At 34.9% G+C, this 17,991-nt stretch overlaps 1 protein-coding gene and 2 pseudogenes across 1 annotated transcript; 1 reads left to right on the top strand and 2 right to left on the bottom strand.

The window, feature by feature from the left end:
- The first annotated feature begins 3,425 nt into the window (after positions 1-3,425).
- On the top strand, positions 3,426-3,746 carry LOC114715589 (cell wall / vacuolar inhibitor of fructosidase 1-like). Its single transcript, XM_028900451.1, has one exon. The coding sequence runs from the start codon at positions 3,426-3,428 to the stop codon at positions 3,744-3,746; it is 321 nt and encodes a 106-aa protein (XP_028756284.1).
- Positions 3,747-4,866: 1,120 nt separating this feature from the next.
- LOC114715627 (beta-fructofuranosidase, cell wall isozyme-like) lies at positions 4,867-7,610 on the bottom strand (annotated as a pseudogene).
- A 5,612-nt stretch (positions 7,611-13,222) lies between these two features.
- LOC114715626 (beta-fructofuranosidase, cell wall isozyme-like) lies at positions 13,223-16,424 on the bottom strand (annotated as a pseudogene).
- Positions 16,425-17,991: the final 1,567 nt, after the last annotated feature.

Genomic DNA, 17,991 nt, shown 5'->3' with positions numbered 1-17,991 from the left:
TGCTTTAAGTAAAAGTGCAAATAAAATATCGCTGAGGAGTAAACTGATAATATCAGTATCACACAAGAGAGTAGAGACGTAAAGCAGTGGGGCACAAGGAAAAGGAAATACTACTCCCTCAGTCTAAAATGTAAGACTGTGTTACATTATTATACGTATATAGGAGGAGCGTAAGTCCCTTATTGGCTCTTTTCTTAGTTTTAAACTTGTTATTTGTGGAAGTATTCAGAAACCAGAAGTTACATGACATGACTTGGAAAGCAAATTTTATAGCGATATAAGTTTCCAGAATATGAAATTAATCCAATAATAAAAGTACGTATAAACAAATAAACACGCAGCAAAGTAATTTACGCATTTGCCCTTCTTTTTCTGAGTTGGGTGTCTGGATTATGTAGTTTGAGCCTTCTTCCTTTTCAAGTTCTTCGATATATTTCCACGGCTGCTATATTTCCTTAACAATGATGATTTGGTTGTGTAATATAAGCTTCAGCTTTTGTTGTTATTAAATAACACCTGTGTTACCCTTGTGACTCAACTTCCATTCTCATGTCTCAGATGTGCAGAAAACACAACCTACAGCAATGGCCATCTCTTATTGGCCATCTCCTACCTAATTCTTGGCCGCTGTGTCTGCACTGAATCAAGTCGACCTTACAGAACAACATATCGTTTTCAACTTTCAAAGAACTGGATCAACAATATGGATAGAATGCCTGTGATCCAATTCTTTTTGGCGGTTGAAAATGGTATGTCGTTCTTGCATAGCAGACACGGCGGCGGCAATAAACTCTCCACAAGTCTTCCTTGTACGGCGTATTCGGACATGATAGTAGCGGGGAGAGGGATTCCGATTTCCGAAGGCGAGCCAGAATGGGAAGAAGCAGAGAGGGGAGATGACAAACCAGAACCAAGCGAGGACATTACCATAGGAGCGAGAGTCATCCAGTGCATTTACCAGAAACAAGCGGGTTGTGGAGGCTAGCCCATGGTGGAGGCAGTGGGCTCATCAGGATGTGCAGGTTGAGATAGTGAAGTTAGAAGTTAGGGAAAATAATCAGAGCACATTGGCATATCCCATTGTTGATCGTCATCGTCTTCGGTGAAGAGTGTTAAATAATATATTTTGACACAGAGGATAATTAATTACTGATTCAAAATAAATTATACTATCAGTCCTTCATATAAGAGCAAGTTTGGTCCTAGATATAAAATCCTAACCTACTTGGTCTTATATTTATCTATTTTTTTCAATATAATCCTTGTAGTAGTTGTACGTATTATATGTTTCATTAAATAATAGTTTTAGCTGATACATATGATTAATAAGGATATTTTAAAAAAGATAACACTTATTTATTATAAGTAACTAACTTAACAAATTTTCTTACTTTATTCAAATTAGTCAACTAACTCTTATATTAAGAATCAGAGATAGTATACGATAAAAATTAAATTATTAAATATGAAAAAATTATAAACTGAATTTTAACAAAGTCAATGGGGTGTAAGCTGCCCTTGTCAGCTGTGGCCCCACCCCTTGGTTTTGTGGTTCTTCTCAGATATTTTTCTGAGCTTCTATTTTTTTAATTAAATTTTACATAAAATAAATGACATTTTGATATCTTATATATAAAAAAAAATTCAGTTTTTAATTTTTTTATGATTTTTTAAAGTTTAATACTTAGTTAAAAATTATTATTTTATTCGTATTTATTAATTTTTTATTTTTTATTATTAATTTGTTAATTTGAATTAAATTGAATTGGATTTTAATTGGTATTTATTCAATTTAATATTTAAGTTTTAAATTTCTTTTTAACTGAGAGAGGGGGGAGGGGAGCATAAATCTGTTCTTAGGAAATGACGGGAGCTACTGGAGTGACTTGCAATTTTCTTCCTTACATTTTAATAATTAAAATGTTGGACTTAAAATTTTAATAATACTTAGCTGAATTTGGTTATTATTAAAAGAAACCATTACTAATTTATTTTAATTATAAAAATAATAATATTTAATTCAGAAGGCCTCACGAAGTTAACATAGCAGAACTTTACATGATACCGTAATTCATAATATCTCCAGATGATCTCAATAATAATAAAGACTTGCTAAGTAATATGGAGAAATTTTTTGGTGCTCTTGTGCGTTTTTGTCAAAGGATAAGTTTTTGGAATGCACTATAATCCAATTTGCTTCATAAAATTCTTTTATAATAATACACTTATTAGTAACAATACTTACGTCAAGTTTTCTAATTATATATGACCATGTGTCATATTTTTAAAATATTAGTACTTAATAATATTTAATTATAAATCTTATTTATAAATTACTTCCAATACTCCCTCAGATCCTATATACAAGCTTCACTTTTAGAAAAGGATATGGTTCAAAATATAAGCTTTGTTTTTGAGTTTGTCCAAGGATTTAATATTATTTTTTCTTATTTTGCCTTTATTTGACTGTATTTAATGCTTCCTCTCTCTCATTAATATTATCTCCATATAATCTCTTCCATCATTTTTTTTATTTTCTCTCTCATTTACTCTCTTAATAAATAAAGGCAAATTTAAAAAAAAAATTATATTTCTGACCCATTTATTACTTTGAACTAATTTTAACTACTAGTTCGTTAAACGTGATTCGATTATTTGAAGTTTATATATAGGATCAGAGAAAGTATGTTTTATTAGAACCAAGAAAATCTTTAAATTTTATTAACTCACTTTAAAATTTAATAACTTTACAACTTTAATTATTTACATTTAACATACATTTTACCCAAAAAGTTCAAAGTCTATACAAATAATAAATGAAGGATAATAATGTGACTTATTAATATGACCAAAAAAAAATTCTCTCTACCTTATAATCAGATCACTATTTTAGAATGAAAAAATGACCATTAATGATTTAGGAGGTGTATTAATGACATTTAAGAACATTAAAATTTTAATTGCTAAAAAGGCACCGCATTATTAATTGCGAGATCCAAATTCATCATTGTAGTGGTTGTCGGCCTGCTATATAAACAGCCCCAGCTGAAGAAGGCCGAGCATCCTTCAATTTTGGGAAATACAATACAATCTCCATACCTCTCATCCATTTTCTTCATCATCATGAAGAACCTCAAATCTCAAACGCTAATGATCATCTTTACTATGACTACAATAATCTCCATATTATCACCCAGCCATTGCAATAATAACCTGAGGCCACCTGCATGCAGACTCCTAACTATAATCTCTGCGTTCATTCTCTCAAATCCGATCCTGCTAGCTCCAACGCTGATGTCGCAGGTAAACGCACAAACACTAATCAATCACCCTATGGTTCTTCTCTTTTCATTAATCGTCGAATAAATAAAAAAACTAAAACCCTGATTATTCACACAGGATTAGCTCTAATTATGAACAAAGTCATGACGGCAAAAGTGAAGAGTACAAGTAATAAGATCAACCAGCTCCTGAAAAGTGAACATTTAGAGCCAAAGCAAGAGAAGGCACTAAGATCATGTGCTGAGTCATACAAGATCATGATAGATGTATTTGTTCCAAAAATCGATCGAGCTCTGGAATTAGGAAACCCAAAATTTGCAGAAGAAGGTGCAACTTCTATGGGACTCGACGCTAAAGTTTGCGATGAAGGATTTTCTGGCAGCACTTCTCCGCTTACAAACGAAAACAAAGCTCTGCGTGATCTTGCTGACGTTACTGTTGCTATTGTTAGGCTATTGCTATAAGAATCCAAATGCCTGATAACAAAGATCTAATTAATAAAGATAATATTTTATATTTCCGCTTTAAAACTCTGAAAAACATTCTTACATGAAAATACTAATAAAATAATAGTATAGATGTTCATCCAATCTTTTTGTACGCATATATTAAATACTTTTAAAAAATGATTAAGTTATGTTGGCACAAATTAAGATACGGAATGAGATTTCGGAACTAGTTTCGGTGCTCATCGCAGTGATGAGCACCATAATACTTATTAAATCTTAACTATTTAAATTTAACATAGACGATTGAGATTTAATTTTTTATGTTGGTTTTTTTAAAAAAAATATTTACCTTTAATAGATAGATAATCCCAAATGGATGTAATTCTTTAACTGTTAGTTTCTAAAAAAATAATTTCTTTATTTAAAAATTATTAGTTGAAAATTTTAAATCTAAATTATTAAAAATGTATTTGAGTAGTGTAGATTTTACTTATCATAATATTTATTACTGTGATGAGCACTGAAATTGATTCCATGAGATTTCAGGACTTGAATTCTTTTCATCAAAGGTTATACCCCAATCATATCTCTCCTTCACAATCTAGACCGTACAATAAATCAAATGGTCTAGAAAAATTTGACAAAACTTTAGAAAATCACAAATAAATAAATATTGGTCCTTGGATACATCCAACGGTGGAAAATGAAAACGGAAAAAAAAAAAAAAACAGGTCCAAGGGAATATTCCTAACAAGGGAAAGAAATTTTCAGCTACTCCAGAAGCATCATATCCGATCATCTATGCTCTTTCACTATTTCTTAAAATCTGTATAAAAAATATCATACTGATAATTGAACAAGCTGAGGCCCCAGTCGGTCAAACTAATCATGAATAAATTAATATGAACATAGGCTTAAAATGAAAATATATATATATACAACAACAAAATAAATAATTAAATATAAAGAAAAGTACGTAACACAGTATATCGTAAGAGAGACAATATTTATTGGCACTCCATGCATCCAAAATGTATATATTCATTTGATAATTTAAAATTTTAGAAAACATCCACACAAAATTGTGTCGACCATGGTCATACGGATCCCACTGTTTTTTTGTGCCTAGCTAGTTTCAAGTGATATGCGCCTTCTTCATACTCCAAGCATTCAATGTGGTGATCTTAACGTCAGCAGCGCCATAACTGAAGACATAAAGGTGAGCCTCATCATTGATGGCCAATGTGGGGTAAACTCTGGCCGTGATCACTGCCTTGCCTTCTCCTCCAAAACTCTCCACTACTGAGTGATCTATCTGTGAAAAATAATGGGCAATCACAAACACTATTATATAAGGATCTTGAAATAACAAAGAATGAAGCTTATGGATAGGATAGTGATTTATTGCAACTCATACCAAGCTTCTGAGTGAGAGACTCTCCTGATAAGGGTCAACATCAAGGAAGGTCCCATAAGTGGTGAGATCATTATTCAATGAAGACCTGTCAAATTTTTGCTTCTCTATGTGAGATAAGGATCGGAGAAATTAACGAATTGATACAAGTTTAATTTGTAAAGGGGAGGGCACAAACCTGCTTTGATCCCTACAGAAGAGGACCAAAGGTTTGCGTTGATGCATGAAGATTCTGAAGAACACGGCGGTGTATTCTTTCAAGTCTTCTGAAGCAAACACAAGCAAGCCAAAAGGTCCCAGACCACCTCTTACTGCTGCACCCTTTCTGCTGCAAAGAAGCTGAGGCTTCACCCAGTAATCCAACACTTCTGCCTTCCCAAACTCATTTGCTTCAAATGAAACTTCAACATCAGCCTCCACATGTGTTAAACTCATCTCAAACTGATTATTCCAAATTATTTATTATAATAAACGTAAAGGAGGGTTCTTAAGATTTACTTGCGCAGCTGTGACGCCAGTAACTTGGATGTGTTGGCCAACCTTGAGCACCCTGGTTGCCCAGCTGATTGGTTTTGCTCGCAGCTTCGCAATTTTGACCAACGGCCATTGCACCAACTGATTCCCTGACTTGTGTAGCCAAATCGCCCTTGGTATGGCCTACAAGTCACATGTTATAAGTAATTCAAAACATTCTGTTTAGTAAATTTATTTTGGTTCAATTTCGCACTAAATATAGATAGAGAAGTTCTAGATACACACGTCTTCAACCTGACATTTTTAAAAGTATCAATGAATTTGTTTTAAAGCAATATAAATATACCGTCCACTTACATGTATTCCTGACCATCCGCTATTGAGATAAACAGCATCGATTGAGGATTCGTTGACCCAGCCTAACAAGATCCTTCCTCTTCTTTGCATCATCAAAAAACGTTTTGGAAGCATAATATTTTCCATGATCATATCTCAAGACAGAATCAACATTTTGGAATCCGGTATCCGGGACAAACTTATCCTTCTTAGCATCATAAGTCCCAATGAGATAGCAATCATGTTTATAATCGTCCAAACTGACCTTAAGTACATGCCTAACAAAAGGTCCATCAACAGAAGTATAAACGCCAAACGTGGAGTTAGACAACACTGGAAAGAAATCAGGACACTCCCACATTCCAGTGCCTTTAGCGGAATGAATAAGGTGTTTGGCTTTAACCCAGTTCACAAAATCTTTACTTCTGTATAATAAAGCCACCCCTCTAGTGTTCCTTTGATTCCCAACTAGGACTCTATAGTGCCCATCTTTGCCTAACCAAGCAGTGGTAGGGTCCCTGAATGAGCTTGAATTGATTCCATTAGCCCTAGTTGGAGCCATTAAGGGGTTCTGAGGGATCTTAACCCATTCCTTGAGGTATGGATCTGAGGCATTTTTTGAGAAGGCCAAGTTTTGGACTTGAAGTTTGTGTAGGTCAACTCCAGTATATAAAATGGCAGGCTTGCCACTTGGAAGAATCGTGGTCGATCCTGACCAGGTACCATTGATGTCAAATGGCTCAGATGGATAGATGGCGGTGTCTAATATGGTCCAATCAACGAGATCCTTTGATACTGAATGGCCCCACACTATCTTCCCCCGAACCCACCCAGCACCTTCGGGGTTGTACTGGTAGAACAAGTGATACAACCCCTTGAATCTCATAGGCCCTGAACATATATAAAAGTGGTTATAAGATTCACTCGAAGAAAATACACAAACACACGATTTGAAATATATTTTTGTTTATTTTGGACCTCATGTATTATATATATTTGATAATATATAATTGACTCTAAACAATGAGTTGGCAGACAACAAAGTTACAAATCTCTGCTGCAATCACGTCTAAACAATGCGCTCCTAGGAGCTCTCAAGTCTTGTCATCATATTTAAGCAATAATATAGCTAAATTTAGGCATTACAAAAGCCCCATTTTTATATAATTTAATAATACCAGATATTTTCCAATTGCGTTTTTCAATATTTCTCTCTTACCTCGCCTTTCCCAAAATGGGAAATGGGGCTGCCAAATAATGATAGATGGAAGTTGAGCTTCAAGCCATAAACTCTCAAGTTGATTGTTGTATAAATAATACATTAATTAAATACGTAATGCGCAGCTAGACTTGATAAAAAAAAATTAAAAAAAAAAAAAGGAAGAAGAAGAAAGAAGAAAGAAACAAAGCAAAGGGTATAGAAGTAACCAGTGGGATCTGCAAAACACGCCCGGATGTCCATTTTCAACGTACCATGTCAAAAATGACAAAACAAAGAGACGAAAAGAACAAAGTGTGAGAAATATGAGACAACAAACATTGAAAGAGAGGAAAATAAAGAAAGGAAAGGAGGTAGAGTATATACCGTTGATCCAGTTTTTGGGCGGTTGAAAGTGGAAGGCAGTTCTATAGGGTTGCCTTGATGATTCGGTGTTAACGTTGTGGACACAGTGGGCAACAACGAAAAAGGAGATGGCCAATACACAGACTGGAGAGATGGCCGTTGTTTTAGTGTTTCTGCAGATTTGACAGATTTAGAATGATAGTTATACATGAATCACGACGGTACATATAGTATATTGGAATCTGAAAACATACACATAGGTATTATAATTATAATAACAACAAAAGCTGAAGCTTCATTACACAATCAGATTAGAAATGCAAGTACCGAAGGATTGGATTTGAAGGGGTTTTCTGTTTCGGAAGACTCAGATTCAGAGAACCAAAGGTGGTGGTGCCGTGAGGTTGTTCTGGGAGACTAGCGACTGGAGCAATCCGAAGTCGGAGATGAAGGTGACGATCGATGAGTTATTGAATTTAAAGACATGCAATGAGGGTGTATGTGTCATTTCAAACGTTTATTTTAATATATGAGACCTCTCCTATAGGAGCTTACAAGTTTAATCCGCTTATAACCTCACATTATTAGCTCCTACCTTTTCACTTATAGCAAGAAAATTAGAGCAATAAACTAATGAAAAAAACTATATTTATTGAAGAGAAGTTTCAAAGTTGTAATATTTAAGACGACTAAATATTATAATATAAATTTAAAAATATTAAATTGTCTCTAAATAAATCTCACTATATTTTAATTCAATTATTGTAATTTAATAGCAATCCCAAAAATTACTTTCATTTGAATTTGTATTTTTAAATATTAAAAATATATTGTAGTAGTAGTAATAATAGTAATACTAGCGGTAGATAATTTCCCAATTGACTTTTTCTGTATTTTTCCCTTGCTCTGCCATTCCCAAGATGAGAAATGGGGCGGCCAAATAATGTCAGATATCAGTTGAGCTTATGCCATAAACTCCCAAGTTAGTGTCATATAAACAATATATTATTTTATTAAACATACTTATCCTCCTATCCAATGCGGATCTGAACTAGTGTGGGTAGTAAAAATGTGGATACATGAAGATTTGAACCTAATACCTTAATTAAATGTTATGTGCAGACTTGACAAGGGATAATTATGTTGAATGGCCAAGATTTAAGACTACTTAGTTTAAAATCCCTTGAAAATTGAAATTATTATTAAGGACGAAATCGTTATAAAAATATTTAAAATGACTCATATACCCTCGCTATGGCATGCCCGCCCTCATTATATAATTATCGGCCCCCTCGTCCTCCGCGCTTCATATTGCGGCCTAGGTTCTCTTAGTCTGAGTCCTCACAACAGAAATCCCTTCGGATCTAATTCTTCATTATTTGCATTTCTGTTACTTTAGTTTCTCAGGTCACTCAAACTTGGATTTTGTAGTTTTCGCCTTCTTCCTTTTCTCATTCTCTGAAATTTCCGCGGCTGCTACTTCCTTGACACTGATTTGGTTGTGTAACATAAGCTTCAGTTTTTGTTGTTGTTAAATAATACCTGTGTCACCGTTGTGACTCGTAACTTCCATTCTCATGTCTCAGATGTGCAGAAAACACACTAGCCATCTCTCTAGTCTATATATTGGCCATCTCCTACTTAATTCTCGGCCACCACTGTGTCTGCACTGAATCAAGTCAACCTTACAGAACAACATACCATTACCACAAGAGCGCGAGTCATCCCGTACATTTTCTTCCTCCTCAACTTGCTGCCGAACGTGGACTGACTGAGAGTAAGTGTACCTGGAGCAGAAGGTTTTTCTTTCTCTTATGTCGTTTAATTAACCAAAAAAATATCACGGGCTAGCCAAATCAGTGCTAAGGAAATAGCAGGCATAGATACACCAGAAAATTAGAAAAAGAAGACTTAACATAAAGTGATAAGAGAGACGATGGAAATTAATTAATCTCAGAGAGATTGGAGTTGCAGAAACTTTGATTTCCAATTTAGCAGTGCCTTAAGGAAAGTTCGTCAATATAACATATATCTACTTTTTTGTTTCTCAAATCTGATAGATACCTCGGGTCAGGCAAACCAGATGCCCATGCAGCCAAAGCCATAGCATTTTGTAAGAGGCAGGGTGAGGCTTGAGGGTTTCGGAAAATCTTTCAGTTCCAGCAAGCATGGTATATCTTTCAGCAGCATAACAATTCAATTAGACTTAACGGCTTGAACAATGAATTTCACATCAAAAAGTGCTGCCTACTATTAAACTAAACAAATATATTACCATATTGAATAGTTAACTTAAAATACACTATTCTTTTCAAACCAAAACATGAAACACAAAATGATGTAATGATGCAGCAAAACACATAAGAGTAGTAGTATTGACATTTGACATTACAAAGCCTACAATATGCATTCACTGTCCAGTAGTCTGTTCACTCTTTCAATATTAATCCTGCACCTCATCTTCTTCAAGCTCCAACTCCTCCTCCTCCTCCTCCTCCTCCTCCCCCCCTTCACTGTTTTCCACTTCTTGATCCTCTTCTTCATCATCAACAATGAAGCCTCCCAATGTCTCATCTTCTTCATCTTCAACAGTTTCATCCACGCCAGGAGCTTTCTTTCGTCCAGAACTTTTACCACCTTCGCTGTCCTTGGTTTGTTTATTTTGGTCTTTTGACCGAGTAGAGTACCCAGATCCTCTTACTTTCCTCACGCTTGCGACAACGTTTGTATCCTCTTCACTTTCCACAGTCCAGTCATCATCTTCATCTTTGTTGTCTTTAGCTTTCTTTCGCTTTCTTCTGATGGTCGCCCTCTTCTCTTCAAAATCATCCTCATCTTCATCATCCTTGTTAGGTTCCTCCAGGAACCAGTTCCAACTCTTCACATTGAGGATCTTGTCCTTGGGATAGTGGTCAAACTCGTGCCCCATCACAACAAAACCAAACTCTGTAATCACAAAATTTGCCACAGTAAATAACTAAATTCCACTATATTGTTAATCAATGACCAACATAACAAATTATTTTCTTTCCAATGGAAAAAATTTCATTGTTGGTACTATTTCCAAGAAGTCATGTCGTCCGAAGAAAAATAAAAATTGTTGATCATCATTCCATTATCGGGGTTGGTGGGGGAGGGGGTGTGGAGGCAAGCATTAAAGGAGGAAAAATGGACAAAGAATACAGTAAAATATGTGCACCCCCAGTTTTGATTAAATTAGTATTTTGATCCTGTTATGTTATTTATCATTTTTTTATTTGGTTGCTTAACCAGGTTCGTTTTCTGCAGAGTTGGTCCTTATCAACAAATTCATATAATGTACAGTACATTCAGTTTCATTTACAGATATGTATTGCAGAGTCCACACAGCATCTTTCGAATTTGTTCACTAGATGGAAAAAGCTAATGGCCTTGGTTAATTCGATTTTGAAGTTAGATTATCAATTGAACACAGCCAAATCAAAACAATGAACAATCTTTAAAAACAAAAAATTTATAGTCCTGAAACTAGACTTGAATTCATCCAAATGACCTATCTTATCAGGAAAACAGAGTATAGAGAAATTACAGATTTAGTCAACGGCTCATTACCTTTAACAGGATCAATTCCTGAAACATCAATGTCTTCAATGTCAAGCCCATTACTTGAACACTCGGAAACCTCCTCCTCAATATGCGAAACAGTCTTCTTCTTTCCCTCTTGAACTTTACTCTCTTTCAAATCGAACCAAACGGGCGCCTTCCCAGACAAACAGAAACGGTCGCCAACCTCCATCTCACCCCTCTCGAACTTCCTGAATATCCGAATTCCTCCATCGTTCTTGCTAAACACCCAAATGGGGTTCTTTCCTATAACTTCAAACGAAACCTAGGCTCTCCTGCGGCATCGCTCTTCTCAAGCGAGCTTCTCAGTTGGAACGAAACGTGACGGCGAGAAACGGTGCGGGCGTTGGTGTTAAACCCTGAGCCTCGTCCAAACAATATATTACCAGAGGTTCCCAAAACGAGTTTGGTACCATCTTCGCCTTCGACCTCGACCCCCATGGATTTCCCCTTCGAGGCCACTCCATCTCGGCTTCGGCTCAAGTTGGGTAATTTACAGTGGCGGTTAGAAAGAATTATAATGGTTAATTAACCTTTTACCATAAAATTTACGATATTTAATATCGTATCGGTTAAATTTGTTTTTTGCCCTCAAGTTTGTTTTTGAGGGTGTTTGGCATTCTTATAACCGCGATTTCAAAAGTACTTTTCCGCAAAACGAGATAACTTCCTTCACATGTTTACTTCGTAATCCATAAATACACTTCTGAAATCATGGTTTAGTTTCTATCCAAATACCCTCTTGTCAGTCTTGGAAGCGGGGAAATTAAGAATTTCATGGTTCAAAGCCAAATGACTCATGCTGGGGGATGGATCAAAGCGGAATTTCGGTTAAACCTGAGGAAACAAATTGAATAGTATTACAATGTGACAATCATCTGGAAAATATAGCAACGCATTCCTAAATATCCCCCCCCCCAATAAGAGCATTCCTAAATAATTTCTATTACAATAGTTCATTAGCCGAATCTAAAAGTTTAACTGATTAAGATGGTATTTGAATAAAACCAAACCATGGTTTGGAGGATAGCTTCTGAAGAATAGATTCTTGAAAGAATAGATTTTGTGAAAAAGTGATTCTGATAAAGTGAGAGTGTTTGGATAGTTGTTATGAGAAACACTTTTTATATGTGCAAATTGCTAAAAAAATAAATTAATATGATAATTACATAAAAATAGATTTTATAATATATTTGAATTTGAAAAAATAAATTTGTTAATAATATATTTTTTACCAACATAATTAATATATAAGAAAATATAATTAATAAATAATTAATATGTGTATATATATTTTGAGGTTACTGGAGGGGAAAAGGATGCGAAGGGCAGCAGAAATCTGAAAGATTGTTATATATAAGCATTTGAGGCATATTTTGTAAGATGGTTGATATTTATTAATGGTGGAGATGGGAGGGGACTAAAGGGGAGTACTATTTTTTTTTTATGAAAATGATCCGGATATGTTTTGGAAAATTTCATAGAAAGGGCTTTGGCTAAAAAAAAAAATCACAGAAGGGGCGATGGCGAAGGAGTGAGGGAGAAAAGTATGTTTTTCATTTTTCACCTCTGACAGGAGTAATTATTACTCCAACAGCCATAATTTTTCATCTCAAAAGCAAAGGCCATCAGCTTGTCCAAAAACCAAGGTTTTGACTCAAATCATAGTTTTCTTGAAAAAAACAAGGTGTTTGGCAACCACTGAACCCAAACCTTGATTTGGGACTCAGAAGCACTTCTGGAGCAATTGCCAAACACCCCCTAAAAAACCTTTAAAAGCAATGGAGCACAAATTTTTGGTGCTTAGCTTCCATTCAGTTGGGATTTCTTAATGCGCCATGCCGTGATGTGAGGCACTGCCGAATTATGGTCAAATCAGTCATAAAAAATTATATATGTTTTAAATAATATAGACTAAAAAAATTATAATAATAAAAATAAATCTTTAAATTTGGAAAAGTAACATCTAGTGAGGAAAAAAGACAACCAAAAATATATATACTTATCTGATTAATTTATAATTCTAAAAAATATAAATACTCCGTACAAACTTATGTCAAACTTGGTCATATTGATGATCCCACATTTTTGTGCTACCTCTCAATTGATTTGTGCTTTCTTCATGCTCCAAGCATTCAATCTGGTGATCTTAACATCAGCAGCACCATAATTGAAGGCATAGAGTTGAGCCTCATCATTGATTGCCAATGTTGGGTAGACTCTTGCTGTGATCACTGCCTTGCCTTCTCCTCCAAAACTCTCCACTACTGAGTGATCAATCTGTGAAAATATGGACAAAGCACACACATTATTATACAAGGATCTTGAAACAATAATGAATGAAGTTTATGGATGTCATTGATTTTTTGCAACCCATCATACCAAGCTTCTAAGTGACAGATTCTTCTGATAAGGGTCAGCATCAAGGAAGGTGCCATAAGTGGTGAGATCATTGATGTTATTCAATGAAGACCTGTCAAAGTATTGCATTATTTGCATGTGGAGAGGCAAAGCATAATTGGGAATTGACAAATCGGTATCAGTTTTGGACAAACCTGCTTTGATCACTACAGAAAAGGACCAAAGGTTTGTGTTGGTGTTTGAAGATTCTAAAGAAGACAGCAGTGTATTCTTTCAAGTCCTTTGAAGCAAAAGCAAGCAAGCCAAAAGGTCCTAATCCACCTTTTACTGATGCACCCTTTTTGCTGCACAAAACTTGAGGGTCCATCGAATTTTCCAATACTTCTGCCTTCTCAAACTCCTTTGCTTCAAAGGAAACTTCAACATCAGCCTGATCATTCCGAACCAAAAAATAACAAATTTCATGTCAATTCAACCTTAGCAGTTTTAGACTATAACTAGTATAGATACCAAACATGCAGCATTATCTGTAGCAGCAAAATATTAAAAAGGAGAATCACAATGAGATCTCAAGAAAGAAAAAAATTACAAAACAAGTTTTAAATATGGTCATTCTCTACTCTAAAACTTATCATTACAAGCTACTCAAATTGTTATTAGGATTTTTTAGTAATTATTTCTCTTCTTTAGGACTTGATTATAATTCTAAATAAAATAAGTAAATATTATCTGTCTAGATAGATCTTGTCCATCAGCCTATGCATAATTGCATATATAGATAATTAATATATAAAATAAATAAATAAAGAAGGCGGGTTCTCTCTTGTTTTTTTGGGACCAAAAGAAGGCCGGTTTTTGAGACTTACTTGTGCAGCAGTGACACCAGTGACTTGGAGATGTCGACCAGCCTTGAGCACTTTGATTGGCCAGCTGATTGGGTTTGCCCGAAGCCTCTCAATTTCAACCACTGGCCATTGCACCAACTGTTTTCCCGACTTGTGAAGCCAAATTGCCCTTGGAATTGCCTGCACACCACATGCGTTCAAAATATTTTATCTATCTATCTGGACTCTGCACATGGATTCTAGCTAGATTCAGCCCATTATCATTAGTTTAATCATGTACCCATTAATTTATTAACTTACATGGATCCCTGACCATCCTTTCTTGATATCATCTGCAACACTTGAGGATTCGTTGACCCAGCCTAACATGACCCTTCTCTTCTTTGCATCATCATAAAACGTTTTGGAGGCATAATATTTTCCATAATCATACCTCGAGACAGATTCGATACTCTGCAACCCCGTGTCTGGAATAAACTTGTCCTTCTTCACATCATAACTACCAATCATATAGTAATCGTGCAATTTACTACCCAAACTAACCTTAAGCACATGCCTAACATTAGGTCCATTGACAGATGTATCAATGCCAGACATGGATTTAGACACAGCTGGAAAGAAATCAGGACACTCCCACATTCCAGTGCCTTTAGCTGAGTAAAGAGGGTGTTTGGCTTCAACCCAGTTCACAAAATCTTTACTTCTATATAAGAGTGCCCTTCCTGTAGTCTCTTTTTGGTTCCTAATTAGGACTCTATAGTACCCATCTTTGCCTAACCAAGCAGTGGTGGGATCTCTGAATAAGCTAGAATTGATTTTGTTGGCCGTAGTTGGAGCCATTAAGGGGTTCTTTGGGGTCTTAACTCATTCTCTAAGGAATGGGTCCGAGGCATTTTTGGGTAAGGCCAAGTTTTGAACTTGTTGGTTATTTGGGTCAATTCCCGAGTATAGGATGGCAGGTTTGCCATTTGGAAGAATTGTGGCGGATCCTGACCAGCATCCATTGATATCAGACGGCTAAGATGGGTAGATGGCTAAGTCAAGTGGGGTCCAATTTACAAGATCATTTGACACAGAGTGAGCCCACACAATGTTCCCCCAAACAGAGCCTTTGGGATTGTATTGATAGAACAAATGGTATAAACCTTTGTATCTCATTGGTCCTGCGCATAAAATTGACGTATAAAAGTCAACTTTTCCACCTATGGCATACATTGGATAAAGAACCCACTTGCATGTGGACATCTTCAACCTTTCGTGTATTCCCTTAGTTGTTTTTTAAGCACAATTATTTAGATTTTTTTTAATTTGGTCACCGGTTATATTAATATGAAGATGACAGTTGTGTTTTTTTTTTTTTTACCAAGACAGTTGTGTAATAAAAGTATATAAAAAAGCATCTGCAAGTGACTAGCATTGACAACCTCATATACTGTATGGAAATTCAACAAAATTCGTTTGAAAACTGCATGAAATATGCACAGGAACTGCACAGAAGTCACACGAAAATTTTATGGATTGCGTGAAAAATCAAATTTCTATTAGAAATTTTGCAACTTCGATGAGACGTCCCAAGTTTTCGAATATTTACCCGTTGGACGGCAGATTTTCTGCATCTCAAACATTTTAACTAAGCTCCATTCAACATATATATGCAGTCACATTCATAAAATATCATATTATTCGAACTGGAAAGCTGTATATAAGAAGGAAAGAGAATAGAACTAAACATTGGGATCTGAAGGGCCAAAACACAGAGGTCCATTTCAACGCACATATATCATGTCCAATGACAGGACAGAAAGAAAGCAAGAGAACATAATGTAAGAGATACGACAAAACATCGAAAGAAGAAAGAGAGTAACAAGGAAAATAATCAGGAAAAGAAAAGGACTTTGTTGAATACCGTTTATCCAATTCTTGGGAGGTTGGAAGTGGTAAGCAGTTCTGTAAGGTTGATTTGAGGGGGAAGAAGAAGAAGACACACTTTGAAGGTTTCTGTAAACTTGGTGGGTGGCTTCAATGTTATTAATAAAAACACAATGCCCAAGAATGTAATAGAAGATCGCCAATACACTGATCTGATAGACAGCCATTGCTGTAGAGTTTGTAATTTGTGGGAATAATAATGGAAGAAGCTCGACCTCGATCTACTATACAGAGAGTTGAGTCGTAAGAAATGAGCATTCGGAATCAAGAAATGAGTTGACCTGATATGAATACTGCCAACTTGTTTGAATTAAGAAATAAGAAAAATGATCAAAGATCATGCGGGAGAAGCATCCACAGAAATTAACATGTACTACCTCCGGTCCTTAATATAAGACCTTATTTGACTTTTATTTTGATCCTAATTATAAGATCCCAATCTACTTTATCTCTCATACTTATGTATTTTTTTTCTAAGATAGTCCTTTTAATAACAATAGTTCTAGCTAAGAAATTTGATTAGTAAGGATATTTTAGGAAACACAATACATATTTATTACAAATAGCTAACTTAACTTATTTCTTTAATCTTTTCAAATTAGTTAACTAGCTCTTATAATTAGGACCGGAGGTAGTATTGAATAATATGCAGTAGAATTTGAATGTCTATATATGAAAGACTAAGAGCTTCTTCATCTTAAGATCCCAAAAGTCAATATTTATGGGACTTCTCAGGGAGCAGTTTGTTTAGGTTTGTTTTTTGTTAGAGCTAATGTCATCTTGTGTAAATTTTTATCAGTATGTAAATGTAATATATATGTTTGAATTTTTTTCAGTAAATTACGCAACCGTTTGAATTAAAGACGCCATGATACGGAAAGAATAGAAAAAGGGACATATATGACATCGCGTTCGGTTGCCGACTAAAGAAAGCAGAAAGGCAATGAATAGTACTTATCTAGAAGACGTGTTATTATTATGGACTTGAATTTCATTGCCACAGAATCAAACAGTGTTGATACAATTAATTTCAGTGATATGTAAAATATTATTAAAATAAAAGTGTTATTATTACTTTAATTACTTTGCTGACACTACTGCTGACAACGATACGGTGGTCTAATGACAGGTTAGTGGTGGTTCAATCACCATCCAACTACCAGCTAGCAAAAATAATTGGTTTATTAAGAATAGTTTATAAGTAGTTTTTTAATTGTAACTTGCGAAGTACAATATAAACATGTGAGAGAGAGATTTTGTTTCAGCTTACATGAAACGTGTTTATAAGTGTTTTTAAACGTTTTCACAAATAGACCTAATATCTGAAGGTTTAGTCAAAGTTGGTCAAATTTAGCTAAAGGGCATTTTAATTATTTCACATGTATAGGACATGACACTCTTAGGGGCAATTCACTGTACTTAATTATTTGTCATTAAGTTGGACATATTTATCATTTTTCTTCTTAAAACATAAATGAACAGAAGGAACTACTTTCTTCATCTCAAAATTTATACGCAACTCATCACTTCTCTCTAGATGAAATGATGATAGTATGTCAGGCATTTGGTCCAATTAATACTAAACACCTATTTAAATCTTATATAAGTATGAAGTTATGGGCTGGTGAGTTTTTTTTCCCCCTGTTGAGGGAAAGATCGGGGAAAAAAAGATAAAAGATGATTGTATAAAGTATAAACAAAGGTTTGACTGAAAAGTCAGAAATATCAGAAATG

The sequence above is a fragment of the Neltuma alba genome, unplaced genomic scaffold (genome assembly GCF_004799145.2).
Source record: "Neltuma alba isolate B1F8T4 unplaced genomic scaffold, ASM479914v2 tig00011601_pilon, whole genome shotgun sequence".
Classification (NCBI taxonomy): Eukaryota; Viridiplantae; Streptophyta; class Magnoliopsida; order Fabales; family Fabaceae; genus Neltuma; species Neltuma alba.
The sequence above is the reverse complement of the archived record's forward strand: the minus strand, read 5'-3'. Positions and strand labels throughout refer to the sequence as shown.

Bases quoted from the DNA above. Each gene is read 5' to 3' on its own strand.
- LOC114715589 (XM_028900451.1), top strand. From the start codon at position 3,426: ATGACGGCAAAAGTGAAGAGTACAAGTAATAAGATCAACCAGCTCCTG.